Below are 21,256 nucleotides of genomic sequence, written 5' to 3' on the forward strand. Positions count from 1 at the left end.
CCATTATGATTAGCAGTGCAATGACCTAGTCACATGAGGACTAGTGATATCGCTGCTGTGGACAGTTCTCGTTATGGGATCTCGCTGCTATTGTCTAGCAGTGTAAAAATATCCAAGGTTTTACTTACTTACTCTGTGTGTTTTCATACTATATTGATTTGAGCATTTTTAATCTTTCCCTGTAATCCCTCTTAGCCAAACAAATGCAGACATATTGGAACAGCCATATCCTTAAATGAGTTTGAATAGTAACAGACAATGATAGAATTATTTAGAAAAAACAGAACATGTGTGATAATGATGATGCACTTTCTGTTGTGGAAGTGTTTACTGAATTTCTGATCTTGTGACCCATGCTGGTTTTTTCACTGCCTGTAAAGGGAAATGTCCCGATGACCACTGAGTTACAGTCTGTTGCCTGCATAACAAATGCTGACGCGCATTCTGGTTTGCTCCATGTGTGAATAGTCAATGTTTCTAAATCAGATATGTATATAAAGTGGGGCAGTGAATTGATCACACACTCCAAAACGCATTTCCTCACAAGCATTACCATTCACGCTACATTCTTTTTTTATTATGGATAAAATTTGAGATGACATTATAACACAAGAACTGTGCTATGAAAACCATTGAGAAGGGCGGAACGCTGTTATTTTATCTTGCGGACCCGTGTGTTGGTAGAGCTTGGGAATACATTATGGCAAGTAGTGATACAGGTTCTGACTTTGGAAAATGGATTGATGGTCACAGATTTTTTAATCTTTATTCTTACTGGATCTCTTTCATGCTTCATATAAACTGATTGCTGAATAAACTGTTTTTGTAAAAAATGGTAAAAAGCATTTAAAGGATTTGATGGTATTCTCATAAATAAGCATCTAGAATACTCAAGTTATTTAAAATGGCTTATTTAGGTTGTGTAATTACTGTTTTTATTTGCTTTTGGGCATCAAGTTTTCTTGCTGTTAACTGGTTTCTTTTAAAATTCTTTGTGTAATTAACAAGTAAGAAGCTGTAAGAATGAATCATTAAAATTGGAATTAAATTAATAACAATTTCCATCAAAAGTGGTCCGGTAGTGGCAGAAAGTGCTATACATTTCTGCTGGTGGTAACATGACCTGTTTCTGTCCTGAATTATTTGTGTTAAAATGAAGTCATATAATTAAAAAATAACTAATTGATTGAGAGCAGCTCAGACTGGGAGCTCGGAGAGGTTCCTGCGTGATGTCTGGTGACGTGTGACAACAGACTTCGTATCACACATTGGAATTAAGCACGGTTCATAAAGGTATTTGTTATGGTCCCACAGGGTATGTTACTTAGCGAGAGAAAATTCCTTTGAAGAAAATGCATGCCGTTCATTTTCCGAGTAATTTTTTTTTTTTGACGCTTTCACATTGCTCAAGCCTTTGATTGCCTCTGATCTCTGATAACATTAAAGCTGCAAGCCAGGGGTATGCACATCACTGAAATGTGTGCTTTTTAATGGCATGCTCTCGTGGGATTGGAGCAGTCTAGGAAATAAAACATTTAGGTTCATAGATGAAGAGGAAACGGAATTGTGTTTGTTGCAAACATGTGTGCCTAGTGCTTATGAGACAGACAAGCCAGTTATACTTGTAGAGCTGTGCAATTTGATTGCTACTGCATGAACTGCATGTCTTCTGTAGCAAGAACATTTTCTATAAAATATATACCTCGAGTATTTAATGAAGTTAGAGAGGCTGATTTATTTGTTTATGTTTAGCTTTTGCTCCAGTTAATTATAAAACAAATAAGAACTAGCTTAAGATTTATTATTAAGTCAAATGTCTTATTTGTTTATTTCTGGTTGGTAAATCTATCGGGTGAAATTTTCCTTTGTGTAAGAATCATGCTAATGGTTAGTTTATCTCTTCTATCCCCTTGTGCTGTATAGGATGAGTGAGCGTAATTATCCCTGCCTTTCCAGCTGCTTCTTCCAGCGCTCTTCTAAATTCTTTAATTGCACCAATTTAGCCTTCTGGCCAAAAGGTAGTTGATTATTTAATTTGATCTTTGTGAACAAATGGGAGATTTGGTGTTGACTGTTATCAATATACACCATGCAGATATTGAATTAAAAAAGGTAACGATAAATATCTGGCAGACCCCTGGGGAATTAAAGCTGATACAAAGTAGGAAATGGATTTTAGAGCGTTGGTTACCACTTATTTAAGGTAGAAGAAAATAATGGAGTACTTTGACTTCAACTCTTATGAATGGTCAATAAAGTACATGCAACCATGAATATTGCATTAGCATGGTGTCAGTTTCACTAACAAATGTAATCAGCAGACAGTAAACATTTGACAGAAAAAAACTTTGACTGAGTACCAGGCAGGCTACACCTCCAGATGGTTTGCAGAAACATGTTTTTATGGTTTGTGAATAAACACAGATAACACTGCACTGAGTCCTTGACATACACAGTTACCCAACCTGGATAATACAGGCCTTGAACTTTCTGTCTTATACTTTCATAAATGATGTCTGATGACAGCATTGTGCATGTCACTCTGTGGAATATACTTAAAAAAGTTTACTTATGTTAAAAAGCTGGGGGCAGGGTCATGATTTTAAGGCTGCTGGGAGCAAACCAGTGAACCAAAAAACACGCAAACAAGTTGAAGTGTCACTCTACCCTTCTGATAATGGGCAGCTCTTGGTATATAATAGGCAGTTAATGTGCTCCCCATGGCTATTACCAATCACATCTGAGATGTGGATAGGGCACTTAGAGTAATTAGGATCACTGCCGTGGTGTACGGACCTCATGAGTCACCAGTATAGGTTAACCAGTCTGCTATTAGTTAGGATTTCCATGTTAATTGGCCACAATTTGCAAACCATTGTACTCTACTTAGTCCAAGTTCTGTTAAAGTGGTTCTTTGTTTCTCATTTCCAGTCTGTGGCTGTGATCTTGCACAGGGTGGGTTTTTTATGAAGAACGGAGGCTATCTGTGCACTCTGGACTACCAGCGCTTGCATGGGACGCGCTGTAACGGCTGTGGGGATTTCGTAGAGGGAGAGGTAGTCACTGCTCTTGGAAAGACCTACCATCCAACCTGCTTCGTTTGCACCATCTGCAAGTAAGAAACTTGTGATTCTTTCTGTATTACAAAGTTATGTTGAACCCCAAATTATGAATGAGAGGAAAATTATCTGATGGTATGTTCCTATACCTATTTAATACCTGTTTTGTCAATGTCAGATATATTGGACAGTGCCAAAGCAGAGGGTTAAAATATTGTTTTTAAGGAGAACAGAAATGCAATGCTGGGAATCAAAGGGTTAAACCATTGTAAAGGTAATATTATTACCTGCTTCCTTTTGAGGGAAGCCCTGATTCAAACATTGCTTCATATGACGTTATTTTACTGTTTGTCGCCAGCCTGGGGGTTGAGAGTACATTAGATGATCCAGTCATCCTTACCAGCTCTCCAAAAATGTATAAATGGACCCAGAAGTGGCTCCTGAGTGCAGTGTATGTGTTGGTATTACACCAACTGCTGGTGAATTAAGGCCTTCAATAAGGGTGTAAAAAACTCAAACAACCGTCAGGTGGCAGCAGCTCATAGACAGGTGTTACACTTACACACAGCCACAGTGCACAGCCTGCACAGCAATATTCAGAACTGCAATGATCACATTCACCCACAGCAGCACAGCCTGCACAGCAATATTCAGAACTGCAATGATCACATTCACCCACAGCAGCACAGCCTGCACAGCAATATTCAGAACTGCAATGATCACATTCACCCACAGCAGCACAGCCTGCACAGCAATATTCAGAACTGCAATGATCACATTCACCCACAGCAGCACAGCCTGCACAGCAATATTCAGAACTGCAATGATCACATTCACCCACAGCAGCACAGCCTGCACAGCAATATTCAGAACTGCAATGATCACATTCACCCACAGCAGCACAGCCTGCACAGCAATATTCAGAACTGCAATGATCACATTCACCCACAGCAGCACAGCCTGCACAGCAATATTCAGAACTGCAATGATCACATTCACCCACAGCAGCACAGCCTGCACAGCAATATTCAGAACTGCAATGATCACATTCACCCACAGCAGCACAGCCTGCACAGCAATATTCAGAACTGCAATGATCACATTCACCCACAGCAGCACAGCCTGCACAGCAATATTCAGAACTGCAATGATCACATTCACCCACAGCAGCACAGCCTGCACAGCAATATTCAGAACTGCAATGATCACATTCACCCACAGCAGCACAGCCTGCACAGCAATATTCAGAACTGCAATGATCACATTCACCCACAGCAGCACAGCCTGCACAGCAATATTCAGAACTGCAATGATCACATTCACCCACAGCAGCACAGCCTGCACAGCAATATTCAGAACTGCAATGATCACATTCACCCACAGCAGCACAGCCTGCACAGCAATATTCAGAACTGCAATGATCACATTCACCCACAGCAGCACAGCCTGCACAGCAATATTCAGAACTGCAATGATCACATTCACCCACAGCAGCACAGCCTGCACAGCAATATTCAGAACTGCAATGATCACATTCACCCACAGCAGCACAGCCTGCACAGCAATATTCAGAACTGCAATGATCACATTCACCCACAGCAGCACAGCCTGCACAGCAATATTCAGAACTGCAATGATCACATTCACACACAGCAGCACAGCCTGCACAGCAATATTCAGAACTGCAATGATCACATTCACCCACAGCAGCACAGCCTGCACAGCAATATTCAGAACTGCAATGATCACATTCACCCACAGCAGCACAGCCTGCACAGCAATATTCAGAACTGCAATGATCACATTCACCCACAGCAGCACAGCCTGCACAGCAATATTCAGAACTGCAATGATCACATTCACCCACCAGCCAGAACTGCAGCACAGCCTGCACAGCAATATTCAGAACTGCAATGATCACATTCACCCACAGCAGCACAGCCTGCACAGCAATATTCAGAACTGCAATGATCACATTCACCCACAGCAGCACAGCCTGCACAGCAATATTCAGAACTGCAATGATCACATTCACCCACAGCAGCACAGCCTGCACAGCAATATTCAGAACTGCAATGATCACATTCACCCACAGCAGCACAGCCTGCACAGCAATATTCAGAACTGCAATGATCACATTCACCCACAGCAGCACAGCCTGCACAGCAATATTCAGAACTGCAATGATCACATTCACCCACAGCAGCACAGCCTGCACAGCAATATTCAGAACTGCAATGATCACATTCACCCACAGCAGCACAGCCTGCACAGCAATATTCAGAACTGCAATGATCACATTCACCCACAGCAGCACAGCCTGCACAGCAATATTCAGAACTGCAATGATCACATTCACCCACAGCAGCACAGCCACAGCAGTATTCAGAACTGCAATGCACAGCAGCAATATTCAGAACTGCAATGATCACATTCACCCACAGCAGCACAGCCTGCACAGCAATATTCAGAACTGCAATGATCACATTCACCCACAGCAGCACAGCCTGCACAGCAATATTCAGAACTGCAATGATCACATTCACCCACAGCAGCACAGCCTGCACAGCAATATTCAGAACTGCAATGATCACATTCACCCACAGCAGCACAGCCTGCACAGCAATATTCAGAACTGCAATGATCACATTCACCCACAGCAGCACAGCCTGCACAGCAATATTCAGAACTGCAATGATCACATTCACCCACAGCAGCACAGCCTGCACAGCAATATTCAGAACTGCAATGATCACATTCACCCACAGCAGCACAGCCTGCACAGCAATATTCAGAACTGCAATGATCACATTCACCCACAGCAGCACAGCCTGCACAGCAATATTCAGAACTGCAATGATCACATTCACCCACAGCAGCACAGCCTGCACAGCAATATTCAGAACTGCAATGATCACATTCACCCACAGCAGCACAGCCTGCACAGCAATATTCAGAACTGCAATGATCACATTCACCCACAGCAGCACAGCCTGCACAGCAATATTCAGAACTGCAATGATCACATTCACCCACAGCAGCACAGCCTGCACAGCAATATTCAGAACTGCAATGATCACATTCACCCACAGCAGCACAGCCTGCACAGCAATATTCAGAACTGCAATGATCACATTCACCCACAGCAGCACAGCCTGCACAGCAATATTCAGAACTGCAATGATCACATTCACCCACAGCAGCACAGCCTGCACAGCAATATTCAGAACTGCAATGATCACATTCACCCACAGCAGCACAGCCTGCACAGCAATATTCAGAACTGCAATGATCACATTCACCCACAGCAGCACAGCCTGCACAGCAATATTCAGAACTGCAATGATCACATTCACCCACAGCAGCACAGCCTGCACAGCAATATTCAGAACTGCAAAGCATGCACAGCAATATCACATTCACCCACAGCAGCACAGCCTGCACAGCAATATTCAGAACTGCAATGATCACATTCACCCACAGCAGCACAGCCTGCACAGCAATATTCAGAACTGCAATGATCACATTCACCCACAGCAGCACAGCCTGCACAGCAATATTCAGAACTGCAATGATCACATTCACCCACAGCAGCACAGCCTGCACAGCAATATTCAGAACTGCAATGATCACATTCACCCACAGCAGCACAGCCTGCACAGCAATATTCAGAACTGCAATGATCACATTCACCCACAGCAGCACAGCCTGCACAGCAATATTCAGAACTGCAATGATCACATTCACCCACAGCAGCACAGCCTGCACAGCAATATTCAGAACTGCAATGATCACATTCACCCACAGCAGCACAGCCTGCACAGCAATATTCAGAACTGCAATGATCACATTCACCCACAGCAGCACAGCCTGCACAGCAATATTCAGAACTGCAATGATCACCCACAGCAGCACAGCCTGAACAGCAATATTCAGAACTGCAATGATCACATTCACCCACAGCAGCACAGCCTGCACAGCAATATTCAGAACTGCAATGATCACATTCACTCACAGCAGCACAGCCTGCACAGCAATATTCAGAACTGCAATGATCACATTCACCCACAGCAGCACAGCCTGCACAGCAATATTCAGAACTGCAATGATCACATTCACCCACAGAGCACAGCCTGCACAGCACATTCACTGCAAGCCTGCACAGCAATATTCAGAACTGCAATGATCACACCACACAGCTGCACAGCCTGCACAGCAATATTCAGAACTGCAATGATTTTTCTGTTTCAAACCAGGAACTGCTGTTGATTTGTTATCTAGTTTTCACAGTTTTACACAACTGCACCACTGTGAAGAAACCATTTGGCTCTTGTTTTAAAAGTAGGCGTCGCTAAAAGGAACCCATTCAGGAGGCAAATGGAGCAGAGCTGAACCTTCGCTGGATGACTATTCAGCTTTCTAATCGCTGGATCTAGGACTCCAGCAGCCCTGAATACATTTCCTACCAAATTGCATTTCAGTTTGGGTTTGAACACTTTCCAGTCCTGTTTGTCACTGCCAACAAAGAGCTTGAAAGTGTTTTGACAGGATTTTTTTTTTTTTCTTCAATACCAGTATTGATTTTACTGAGAGGAGCTAGGGTGTTCTTATATTATAAGGAATAACCTTAAGCCTTCCATTTTTCTCGTAGACGCCCATTTCCAGCAGGAGACCGAGTTACCTTTAATGGAAAAGACTGTCTTTGTCAGCGCTGCGTACAGCCGATGTCTCCCAGCCCCAAAGATATCAGCAGCTCCAGCAGTAAGTTCTGGTCCTCTCATTGTTTTACAGCAGAGCTGATGTGACATACAATACAAAACAGTTTGTTGAAAAGCATGCATTAGTGAGAGGTTGTGTTCTATGAGAGTAGCAGGTTAGCGCTGGTTAAAATGAAGCCTGAACCACAGCATGGGATTTGTACAGGAAGACAAGTTTACTGCTGTAAGGATGCTTGTAGGATGTTTATTTATTTTTTGGTGTGAGAGACGAGTGCACTTCTTTCATTGCTGCATAATAAAATGAAACACAGATTGATAATAATGTTACTGACAGATTAAACATATACGATGCTCATGTACATTTGTGTCGGGCACATTTGGAATTAAGGAATTGGGATTAAGGATGATGGATCCTCACAGATTAAGTAAATAGCTTCAAATTACACTATACTATACTATAAATATACTATACTATACTATACTTTCTATACAGTACTATGATAGTAGGTGTGCCTGCTTTTATAACACAGTATGGCAGATCAGGTGTAGCCAGCAGAGTTGAAACGTTAATAATTGTATCATAAAGTCCATTTTTCCATCCAGTATGAAATTATTCCCAGGTTCTTCAGTCAACCATCACATTTGGTGGGCTAACAGGCAAACCTTGAAAAAAAAAAAAAAAAAAAAAAAACCATCCTGATTCCCGCAATGTTTGCTATTGAAAGTTCTGGCAGTTTCTCAGAAACCATGAACTATAACTTGCCGCTGTAACGGGATTGCTCCTCGTGTCCAGTCCTTTAGAGACACAATGAGCTTACTGGAGTGTGGCCTTGCAGGCCTGGGGCTGAGAGTGCCAGTGACGGCTCTCAAGAGACCGGCTACAGCAATGCACTTTCTCGCCTGGATTCACGTCCAGCACAGTATGTGGTATTTCAGAGACACCCTTGTTACTTGGCTGTTTGCTTCAAGTTTTCATCACTGATTCATCAAACTGTAACTGCAGCTCTTATAAACAAGCTTTTGACACTGCAGATTCAAGTTAAGGGCCTAGAATTGACCAGGCTACCGGTCTGGATGATTTCAAGTTGAACCAGGGGAATTGAAAGGGCGGCTGAATGTATTTTATTGCTTTATTTTCTCCAAATCTTTCTACATTGTGTAAAATTTGAGCAAGTGTTCGGTGGGAGGCTTAGTTAGAAAACAGCACTATTGTATAAAGCAGTGCTGTTTTGATGTTTGACATGCAGGTACAGTATTTATTTATTATGCAGGTACAGTTGTTATAGCAACAGGCACTATAGTTCTGTATCTGTACAAAACAAGGAAAAGGTCTCTGAATTTCACTATATTTTAAAATGGTAATTCTTGCAAGTCACTTATTATGAAAGCCTAGAAACCACAAGCTAACCAACAGCAGATGTACAACATATTGCATTTGTCTTTACCTTAAAGATACCACTCGAAAACGTATCAGTTTGTGACAGAACATTGAAACTGACCTTTATAAATACAAAGGCATGGCAGGTAAGTAGGTCACAATTTGTAATAGGGGTTAACTGGTGTTAACTGGAAATGTGCTACAGTCTGGATGCAGCATTTAAGAATACGGATGATTATGAATTAACAAATCAGAAAGGGATCGGGTGGTTGTACTGTATTGGCTAATACTCATAGTACTGCTGCTGTTAATACTGTAGCTATACATTAGCGTAGCACATAAGTGCACAAGCTCTCTGCAATGTTGTATTGGACAGGATCAAAAGTATATATTCCAGATTCTTGAGTACGAATAGAAGTTCGAGTTTGAGTTTAACCCTGCTTTTTAAAAAAGAGCTAGCTTAAAGATTAATTGATTTTCTATTGAATTCAAATGTAAACTTCATCACTCCTTCCACCCTCATTCATATACAGTATGTCTAGCCTCAACATTGATTTATGAATATGCACTTAATGTATGTGCTCACAGGAGATGGGGAGCCATGCAGGCAGTAGAATCAGTGGTACAGTGCAGTACCTTGGTGAGCTTGTTTGTTACTGCGGTTACTTTTCCGTTGATTAGTCATGTGATAAAGCAGCGGTGATGAAATTGCTCTCAGGAGACTATGGGTGTGCGTGTAAGAGGAGAGCAGGTGCCCTCAGGCTGGCTGCTTTGTTCACTGGCACGGCAGACCTGACAACATTCACTTCCCACTGGGTACTGGAGGGCGTTTCCACCGAAAGCACTGCGGATTGTGAGAGAGAAAGCATGAAATATTTATAAAATCTGCTTTGGATGTGAGGCACTGCAGCAGCAAAAAAGCATTACACTGCCCCTGTCTGTTTCTTTCACACACTGTCATTGAAGCACCTGTCCCAGGAGAAGGTATTACTAGCATTATAAAGAGAATGCTGGTAAATGTTGCAATGTCCGCATAGCAATGCTTTACAAATACACCCTAAATACAAGTCTAGAATTCAGAAACACGGTATTGTGTAGAATTTCAGTTCGTTGAAGAATCACTCACTTACTGGCTCATTATATACAGTACATTAAAGTATATCATTCCCACTGTATTATGCATCATGATGTGGTGCTCTGTCCCCTGGCAGTGTAATTAGAGTTTCAGGTCTGTTTGTGTTGCATGGTTATCTCAAGGGCTTCATTACGGGCCCTGTATCTAGCCCCAGTCTCACCTCCTCGTCATGCTTCTCAAAGCTACGTCTCAGCCAACATGACCTCACTCAGCTGATGGAGTGTATCCCTAGGAATACATAAGGAACATTTGAAGTTATAATTTATACATGTTTCTTTTGTTTAAATGGAAAATGCATGTGCCTGGATGTTTTTTTTTTAATTTTATTAGAGTCCATGTTAAATTTAAAACCTCTTAGGATGGCAGAATAACATAAATAAAACATAAAAATCGGTTTTATTTTAAGATGTTTTCTACTGCAACCTTTGTAAATGTAATTAAATATCCTATTTGCTACAGAATCCCTGGCCTACACTATTGCAGTTTGTAGCTATGATTCATTTTGTGTTGCATCCTGATTAAAGGCGTAGTCATATTTATGTTATTACTGTATTTGGAAATAGATAACGTTTTTAATCTGTTTTTTTTTTTTTTTTTACAGCTGTTACTATTTATAACAAAACAGTTATTTGCTATATATTTCTATTACAAGTATGGGTTATTAATATATACTGCCACCTAGTGTTATTTTTGAAATTTGACATTATGCTTCTTAAAAAAAAAAAAAAAAAAAGCAGCCAATATCCACATTTAACCATATATACTGTATATATATGAAATTTTACATAATTTATTTAAATTTTTCAATGGTAAAGTAAATGCTTTCCCCCCTGTTTCTCATACTTCACAGAGCTACATATATAGCAGTATGTAGAAGTATTCAATGTCAGCGCTAATGTGCTTCTAGTGAGCTGTTGAGATCTTGAATGTTTCATGCTGTTGTGTTTTCAGATTGTGCAGGCTGCGGTAGAGATATCAAGAATGGCCAGGCTCTGCTGGCTCTCGAACGGCAGTGGCATCTGGGCTGTTTCAAATGCAAGGCATGCGGGAAGGTTCTGACTGGAGAGTATATCAGCAAGTGAGTATCCCATCCTTCCAGGGAGTGTACACAGAGTGCCGGGGTCTGAGAATCTACAGGGAGTGTACAGGGAGTGCCGGGGTCTGAGGATCTACAGGGAGTGTACAGGGAGTGCCGGGGTCTGAGGATCTACAGGGAGTGTACAGGGAGTGCCGGGGTCTGAGGATCTACAGGGAGTGTACAGGGAGTGCCGGGGTCTGAGGATCTACAGGGAGAGTACAGGGAGTCCCGGGGTCTGAGGATCTACAGGGAGTGTACAGGGAGTGCCGGGGTCTGAGGATCTACAGGGAGTGTACAGGGAGTGCCGGGGTCTGAGGATCTACAGGGAGTGTACAGGGAGTGCCGGGGTCTGAGGATCTACAGGGAGTGTACAGGGAGTGCCGGGGTCTGAGGATCTACAGGGAGTGTACAGGGAGTGCCGGGGTCTGAGGATCTACAGGGAGTGTACAGGTAGTGCCGGGGTCTGAGGATCTACAGGGAGTGTACAGGGAGTGCCGGGGTCTGAGGATCTACAGGGAGTGTACAGGTAGTGCCGGGGTCTGAGGATCTACAGGGAGTGTACAGGGAGTGCCGGGGTCTGAGGATCTACAGGGAGTGTACAGGGAGTGCCGGGGTCTGAGGATCTACAGGGAGTGTACAGGGAGTGCCGGGGTCTGAGGATCTACAGGGAGTGTACAGGGAGTGCCGGGGTCTGAGGATCTACAGGGAGTGTACAGGGAGTGCCGGGGTCTGAGGATCTACAGGGAGTGTACAGGGAGTGCCGGGGTCTGAGGATCTACAGGGAGTGTACAGGTAGTGCCGGGGTCTGAGGATCTACAGGGAGTGTACAGGGAGTGCCGGGGTCTGAGGATCTACAGGGAGTGTACAGGGAGTGCCGGGGTCTGAGGATCTACAGGGAGTGTACAGGGAGTGCCGGGGTCTGAGGATCTACAGGGAGTGTACAGGGAGTGCCGGGGTCTGAGGATCTACAGGGAGTGTACAGGGAGTGCCGGGGTCTGAGGATCTACAGGGAGTGTACAGGGAGTGCCGGGGTCTGAGGATCTACAGGGAGTGTACAGGGAGTGCCGGGGTCTGAGGATCTACAGGGAGTGTACAGGGAGTGCCGGGGTCTGAGGATCTACAGGGAGTGTACATATATATATATATATATATATATATATATATATATATATATATATACACACACACACACACACACACACACACACACACATAAATATATATATATATATATATATATATACAGCTCTGGATAAAATTAAGAGACCACTGCAAAAATATCAGTTGCTCTGGTTTTACTATTTATAGGTATGTGTTTGGGTAAAATGAACATTTTTGTTGTATTCTATAAACTACTGACAACATTTCTTCCAAATTCCAAACAAAAATATTGTCATTTTTTTTCACCTTCTGAACTCTGTTCTATTGCTGTCCTCAGGGATGACGCTCCCTACTGTGAAAAGGATTTTCAGATTCACTTTGGAGTGAAGTGTGAGGCCTGCCATCAGTTCATCACTGGGAAAGTCCTCGAGGTAAGAACAGGGATCACCAGCCAGCCCAGTCTTTCTAAATACATTTCCAGTCAGATCAGCCTGCTGTGGTAAAGGATGCCAGCTGTTGGGTTCTTGTTACATGTTGAGCATGATGCAGAACCTGCTGATCTGTAACAACCTCACTTTGCTGCCAGAAAGTACCTCCATAGTTTAATGAGAAAGACCAAATTCAAATTTGGAGGACCTAACCTCACCCATAACCCCATTATATTTAACCTCTAACCCTGGATGCAGCTGTTTGCAGTCCCCTGCCTCTTAGTACAGAGCATTTGCCACAGTTGTTGGTACCACCCCACTGACACCAGAAGTCTATAGGCCATAGATAATGTGGGGAACAGGCAGACAGACTGTGGACATGGAATTCCTACAGCTTAATCTCTTTTTCCATTTAACACAGAAGAACACAGGCGGTGTTCTAAAGGCGTGAGGCAGCTGCCATATGACAATATAGTACAATGCCACAAATGAACATACTCAGCCATTTGGTAGATGCATGACTAACATGCTAGTTATAAAGACTTTGCAAGTTGACAAGTTACATCTGATATCAATTCCACCACAACAAATACACTTACAGTACAAGTGTTTGTGGCAGCAGAAGAAAAATCTCAGACACAATGAAAAGAGGACCCTCTTTGGCTTTTTAATGTCATAAAGCGAGGATTTAGAAATTGTCAAGAATATCCTGCACTGTGCAAAAACATGTGTACTTTGAAGTTGTATTAAATGAGTTCATGTTTGAAAATAAACAAACAGCATCCTTTGGGAACCTGTGATTAAGTTTAGATAAACTGCCGAGAAACCTCTAGGAAATGGCTTTGCTTCCTCTGCACATGTGTGAGATGTTAAAGATGTCTTTTGTTTTTGTTGGAATGTTGACAATGATGACAGTCTCGGTCACTGCTCGTGAAGGCAGTCTGGGGGAGGGGTTGTGTTACATTGGAAACAGTGGAATCTCCCGTCTGTCTATCATCTCAGCTAGCACATCCTAATCCCCTGTCATCTCTACCTGAGGAGTGAGATTTTTTTGTTTTTATGCATGTTGGTGGTATCATTTTTTATACTCAGTTAATGGGATCTGTCTGCCAGGTGCATTTATCTCCATTGAAGTCAAGTAAAAAAAAAAAGTTTTCCATAGCCACAGCTATGTGATTTTGTTATTATTTATACTATGTCATTGCAAAGCAGAACTTAATTCATAATCATATGCATGTAACGCATTACAATACATGTTTAATGATGAGGTAGGGTTATACTCTTGCAAGACAGACCTTTTATAAGCAGCAGTTCTCGTGTCTCGGTTGACAAGGTCATGTATACGTTGCTTAATCAATGCATTGCTCAGGCAGCACCTCGGCTCTCTGGCAGGGTTGGAGCCTGTGGTAAGGACTCGGTGGAAAGTTGACTGTAGCCCCTGCCAGCTCACAGAGGGGCTTCCTTTAAACAGGCTAAACAGGAAACGATTGTGTAAAAGACACTGAATCCTCTAGAAAGCAATGTCTCAGTCAGGTCTGCAAGCTGGGGGCCTGGGGAAGCAGCAGGGCCTTGGCATGCCAGGAGATGTTCATGACAAACAGATAGCAGCTTGGGTTGGGGAGCAGCAGTGACTGGAAATGTAGAAGACACATGTAATGGCTTCTTGATGGGCACTGTACTTGTTTATAGAAACACTGCACAGGTTATCAGCTACTGTACACTGTACTGACAGCAACTGTCTATTGACTGTATCATTTTACAGTGTTGGCAACAAGAGTCGGCAGATTCCTGTGGTAGTCTGAATATTTGCCTCTGGTATACTCTATATATATATATATCTTTTTTTTTTTTTTTTTTTTACATTCACTAAGATTTTACCTCATTGGTTACATCACAGTACCCTGCACACCCCTACCTAGTGCTATAAAGCCTATCTGTGGGGAGCCTGGTATATAGTGCACTTGATATGGGCAAACACTGTATAATGCAGTAGAGTGTTCTGGGATTCCAAACATGTGACAGTAGTCTATCAAAATAGTATTGCAATGATCGTACTGCTGAACATGATATGTTTAATGCTGCAACAATAGTACATGTAAGGGTGAGCTGAGCTACTGGTTAGTAAAATAACATACAATAACATGGGGCAGTAAAACAATAAAAATACTCCCCTTTTTTCAGCATTCTTATCTCCCTACATTGATTTGCATCATCCAACTTTATCAGGAAGGCTGTCATTGGTGCAATCAAGAACAGGAATTTTGCTGTTCAGTCTCCAGTGGTTTCGTGTAAGTGAGAATGATAGTGTGATAATATCTAGTACTCTATATGTATATAGAAAAGATCTAGATTTTATCACTGTTTTCATATTCTGTACTACCTTAAATCAAAATTCACATATCTAGCTGTGTTTCCTGAATCCTAACCAAATGATGCCCCTCTGTTCTGGACGACTTGTGAATCCTTATATAATACATTAGAGCGTGCTTTGCTAACCCTAATATCATGCCTTACATTAATACAGACCCCCAAGCATCGTTCCTGCCGTGCTTAGATTTGTGACTATTCATTTTAAATTATCCAAACTGAATGAGAATAGATCCGCTTTCTGTTACAGCAGCTGTCTTTATGTTGACTCTAGAAAATGCTTGCACACTGTTATCATTTTCACCATAAAGAATCATAACGCGTTTGTGCATCTTTTTACTTCCCTGCCTTTAAGGTGTCATTCCATTCCTACAGTACAGCAGAAACATTAGCGTGCTTGAGCAGCTTCCCTTGTTTCATTAGTGCCACCCCCTTCATTTTAACAGTGGACGAGTCTGGTGGGGACGGCAACATGTTAATCCTGACTAGGTGGGAAAGCCCTTTTATTACTGGTTTGCAAGGTAGTGTTTTTATTTTATTTTGCTGAGAGGCAGAAGCATTCGAGCAGGGCTTGACAGTGAAGGCAGGCTAGAGAGTGCTGTGGCTGTGTGGGGTGGGACAGGTCAAGGCAGATTTTTTGTGAGTGAACTGGATTTGCAGACGCTCAGCTTGTCTGATTAGTCACTGAAGAGAGTTGAAGCCCTCCAAGCCTGGAATAAGGTAAGGCATTATCAAGGTTTTTATATGTGTGCTTTTTTATGGATGCGACTACATAGCTCAAACAGTTTTGTATTCAGCAATTGTCGCTTTTTAAAAAATGCTCACAGCATTTTATTTGGCATCCTGCAATTTGTGTAAAATTGCTTATAGTTTATATTTTACAGGACTAAAAAGGGTCCTAAAAATGTATAGCTACTCTTTTTTGTTTTCCTTCTTACCGCAAAATATACTATTGTACACTTAAGCACAAATATAGGTTTTTGTAGTTTTTAATGTTTACTGTGTGATAGGGAAATGTATATGCTAAGCTGTGCCAAAAATAATGTAACCGAGAACACAAATGTGTGCAAAACCTAAAATACATTATACAAGGCCAGGTTTTTTTTCTATAAATATGCTAGATTTGTATGTAGCACAAGTAGCTAACCAGGAGTGTATATTATTAATATTGTTTTTGTGGCTGTCTTAAGATTTTACTGTGTGGTTGTGTGAAATGAAATACAGAGTTTATCCAACAGGCAGATGAGCTAACAAAACTATTAGTAAACCGTCTTTCAAACAGAGAAAAGGATTGATGGCTGCTGTGCTTGTAGCAGTAGCTTTATCAGAAATGACAGGATGATTTTAAAACACTGTGAGCATAACTGCCATTATTTCTATAAGCTGCTCCTCAGAAATACAGCACCATTGTATCATTTCAAAGACTGGGATGCATGGGATATTCACAGTAAAAAAGCAGGAGTGAATAACACACTTGCATAGTGTGAGATGTCCCCACTCTTCATCTGTTTGTAAACACACTCAGCCAGAACACCAAACATTGCTTAGAATGTAATTAATGCAATAGTGTTGTAGCATGGTTTAAGAGGGCTGTTCCATACTGTGCAGTTCAATGCATTATCCACCTTGGTAATGGATCTCCCACCAATGCAGCACTGCCTAATTGGAAGTTATGCAATAATGCCTGTTTCATCTAGCTCCACTGAAAGGGAGTGGTGCGAGGCGTTCTTTTGTGGTGATAATAGAGATTACAAGCACAGGTACGAGCTAACTTCATTGTCTCAATGTGTGTGGGAAACTTACAGAACCTGTCTTCTGGACTACAAAAAAGTTACTAAGTTATTGCCCAGGCATGTTACCTGCAATTGCAGATAAATAAAAAGGTTCTCAAGCCTTGTTAAAACCAAACCCAGTCATTAAATTAACCATTCTGTGAATAACACTGTAACTTTTATAATATACGGCTTCCAAGGTCTTCAGGTAGGAAATCTATAGTGCAAGTGCCTAATTCATTAATTGGTTAATCTACCAATTTATTACCTGCAGGTTCTTATTAACCTATGGGTATAAAAACTTATTTTGCAAACTCAGTCTTCCTGTGCTTTCACCTCCCCAACCACCACTGCCTCACTCGCAGCCTCGTCCGGGGGGAGCACACAATACTCCTCTGCCTAATATTTTTGTTCACCTAGAAGAACACATTGCATAGATTTATTATTTTATTGTTTGTTTTTTTAGCAGGCAGCACCAGGATGCTCTGAAGGATGAGGCGGTGCTCCAATTATTTCTACTCTACTTATTTATCTTCCCTCGTTGTTTTTGATACATATAAGACGTTCCATTCTAGTAAAGGTGATTATGTAACGCAAGATTGTGATGACTGAAATAGGGCCTATTGTGTGTTTAGTAGACCTTCGTTAAAGAAAGAAGTGGGGGCCATGGAGACCCAGGCTTGCAGATCTCAGGAGATAGCAAGATTGCTTTGTGTTTAGTAAATTTTCCTTTCAGAAAGCGAGCTAGGGTAAAAACTTATTGTGTGCCAGTAAGCCAGTCGCAGAAAAAAATATCCTGACCTTGGTTACAGTTTGATTCAAACTACAATTGTGAAACATACTTTATTGCCTCAGATACCGTTGTTGTTTTAAACACGGTGCTATTACACTGTAAGCAATGTCTGTGCTGTTTTTCCCACTTTCTGAAGATCAACAGCACACTACTGAAAAAAACTTCTTTAAACACGCTTGTCCTCTGATTTTGAAAAGAGCTTCGAACAGACTTTAAAGTTATAAGTGTAAAAAGTTGTCAGGATGTTAACAATCAAAAGAAAAATGACAAGTATGTTATTTAAAACAGTTGTAGCAACACGTGGGGATATGTAACACTATATTTAAACAGTTATAGCAACACATGCGGACATGTAATACTATATTTTTTGGAACCCAGCTACGTACTCTTTAAGTGAACTCTTAAGTCTCAAGTTTCGAGTAACTATGAAAGAGGTCAGTCCAAACTCTTAACTCAGTAATGTAATATCATTCTTGGCTTAATAAACAAGGCATGCTGAAAATCACATGAGAGGATCCTTAACTTGAATCACATTGCATCAGCCCCAGCTGCACATAGTCACCACTTGGGAGATGCTCTGTTTCAATGGTTTCAACCTGTGCACTCCCTTCGACTGCAGTGCAAGCCAAAAAAAAACATAATTTATTTAATATGACTCAGAAAAGCTTGCAAAACAGCAAGAGCTCGGTCCACTGGCCTATATGTGCAATGTGTTATAGACTCACAAAATCCCCAGAACCTTTTAATCCCATGTAGGACTGATTGCTCTTTATTTATGATTGAGATCTATGGCTGTTATCCCTCTCTTGCTGCCTGATGGAAGTGTACACCCAATAGAATTAGTTTCCATGGTAACTATATTCTTGTTGGCACCAGGCCATTATTAGACAGTCCAATGTATTCTCCCATGGCCCCACTTTACCATATATAGCTGGAGGTAATGAAACATTTGAACTTTAAACAGAAGATTTTATGATAATTATAACAAGGTGCATTTATAATTATTTTTATCCTAAATATATATATCAAAAATATACAAACTGGGTAAAAAATAAGTCAGCAAGTAATTATTGCTTTGCTGAAAGCTATTTTTAATGTGACTTCAGGAGCTTAAAGCTATTACTAATTATGTGTACAGTATATTTTATTAGCAAGCTATAATACAATTTTGACACCTTCCTGTGTCCACAAAGCTTATAATTTAGGTTAAAATCCTATTGCTGTGCTCTTCCTGCCTTATGGAACGTGTAGCCAGTCTGCCTGTCTTACAGCTGGGTGTTAGGGAGGCTGGTGCTCTGTTGGCAGGTCTGGCTGGGTGTTAGGGAGGCTGGTGCTCTATTGGCAGGACTGGCTGGGTGTTAGGGAGGCTGGTGCTCTATTGGCAGGTCTGGCTGGGTGTTAGGGAGGCTGGTGCTCTATTGGCTCAGGACTGGCTGGGTGTTAGGGAGGCTGGTGCTCTATTGGCAGGACTGGCTGGGTGTTAGGGAGGCTGGTGCTCTATTGGCAGGTCTGGCTGGGTGTTAGGGAGGCTGGTGCTCTATTGGCAGGTCTGGCTGGGTGTTAGGAAGGCTGGTGCTCTATTGGCAGGACTGGCTGGGTGTTAGGGAGGCTGGTGCTCTATTGGCAGGACTGGCTGGGTGTTAGGGAGGCTGGTGCTCTATTGGCAGGCAGGTCTGGCTGGGTGTTAGGGAGGCTGGTGCTCTATTGGCAGGTCTGGCTGGGTGTTAGGGAGGCTGGTGCTCTATTGGCAGGACTGGCTGGGTGTTAGGGAGGCTGGTGCTCTATTGGCAGGACTGGCTGGGTGTTAGCTGGTCTATTGGAGGCTGGTGCTCTATTGGCAGGTCTGGCTGGGTGTTAGGGAGGCTGGTGCTCTATTGGCAGGACTGGCTGGGTGTTAGGGAGGCTGGTGTGCTCTATTGGCAGGACTGGCTGGGTGTTAGGGAGGCTGGTATGCCCTATTCGTAGGACTGGCTGGGTGTTAGGAAGGCTGGTGCTGTATTGGCAGGTCTGGCTGGTTGTTAGGGAGGTTGGTGCTCTATTGGCAGGACTGGCTGGGTGTTAGAGAGGTTGGTGTGCTCTATTGGCAGGACTGGCTGGGTATTAGGGAGGCTGGTGTTCTATTGGTAGGACTGACTGGGTGTTTGGATTTCTTGAACATCTTGGCAGCACAATCCCTGGAACACTGCTGGATTCTGATGTTTGTTAATCCCACTGAGAATACAGGAAACATCTGGTTCTCTTAATTTGTGTGAAAGACAAAAAAGCAAATGCGTTACTAGCTATTCCTTTTGTGTGCACTAATGCAGTCCTCCTGGTGTGTGCACTAATGCAGTCCTCCTGGTGTGGCTAGTGGTTTTCACAGAGACTTTCTGGCAGTAGGCAGTTTGATATTTGTTTTGCAAACTGGTTTTGTAAGGCAGCTGGAAAGAGTGTTGTGGTTGAAGTGGTTTTAGAAAGCACATGTTGGATTAGGGAATGTAAGCAGGGAAATACTGCTGGAAGCTGTAGTGGCTACATTCATGTTGCACCAAACACTGTCAAAGTGCACTCCTACATAAGAGCTTTGTTAAAATTACATTTTTCTTTAATATTAAACAGAGGACAGCGAATATCCAACTGTAGATTGAGAAGCTACTGGCTCGTTTTACCATTGCTTTTGAGATATCAATCAAGACATTTAAAAAATAAACTCAAATTCCACGACAATCTTTCCAATGTCTTCAAAAATACCTGTAGTCGTTTATGATTGAATTTGTGTTTCTTTTTATATTTTTGAATTTAACACTATTGATTGTTTAATAGTTACGGATTAGAGATATCAATTAAAAAGTACATAAAAAGTGCCTTTTGTACTTGAATCATGTATGCATTCCATGTACTTACTTTCACCTCAGTACCCTTCATTCTGAGCAAGCTGAGACATTAAGGATGAAGCAGGATAAGGGCCATGATGAATATCAGCTGAAATTTGTAATGCAAATGGGCAAAACTGTGAAGATAAAATTGTACTCATCCATCAGTTGTCATCTGCCAGCTGATGTGTAAAGAGTGTGGTGAGAAGGAGTTCATTTTATCTCTTCATTTGGGAGTTTATCTTGTGACACATCGTTACAATTGTTCTTTGTCTCATCGTGGTCTCCAGAGGCACAACTGCACATCTTATTTGCATATGTTTCGTAACACGCTTACGCAGGTTGTATCATGGAAGCTGCAACTGACACTTCTTGCAAAGGATTTGATGTAGAAATGGCTATACAAAAATAAGTTACTCGGGTCCTCAACAGTGTTGTAGTTCTGTAGTTACCTGCATACCTTGCAAGGGAAACGTATGATTGAACCATTTTGAAATGTAAAATGTGCACAGTGAGTGTGTGTGTGTGTGTGTGTGTGTGTGTGTGTGTGTGTGTATATAAAGTCATATATAGTT

At 42.0% G+C, this 21,256-nt stretch overlaps 1 protein-coding gene across 15 annotated transcripts in view; it reads left to right on the plus strand.

Annotated features, from left to right (window-relative positions):
- The window catches only part of LOC121325574 (actin-binding LIM protein 1-like), an 84,898-nt gene that overhangs the window by 33,317 nt on the left and 30,325 nt on the right, over positions 1-21,256 (plus strand). For all 15 annotated transcript variants that reach the window (XM_041268290.1, XM_041268294.1, XM_041268292.1 and 12 more), the window contains 4 exons: positions 2,932-3,115; positions 7,711-7,820; positions 11,242-11,368; positions 12,807-12,900. In XM_041268290.1, the coding sequence (XP_041124224.1) occupies positions 2,932-3,115; positions 7,711-7,820; positions 11,242-11,368; positions 12,807-12,900 (515 nt within the window). The remainder of the gene's footprint in view (positions 1-2,931; positions 3,116-7,710; positions 7,821-11,241; positions 11,369-12,806; positions 12,901-21,256) is intronic.

Source organism: Polyodon spathula, chromosome 13 (assembly GCF_017654505.1).
Source record: "Polyodon spathula isolate WHYD16114869_AA chromosome 13, ASM1765450v1, whole genome shotgun sequence".
In the NCBI taxonomy this organism is placed as follows: domain Eukaryota; kingdom Metazoa; phylum Chordata; class Actinopteri; order Acipenseriformes; family Polyodontidae; genus Polyodon; species Polyodon spathula.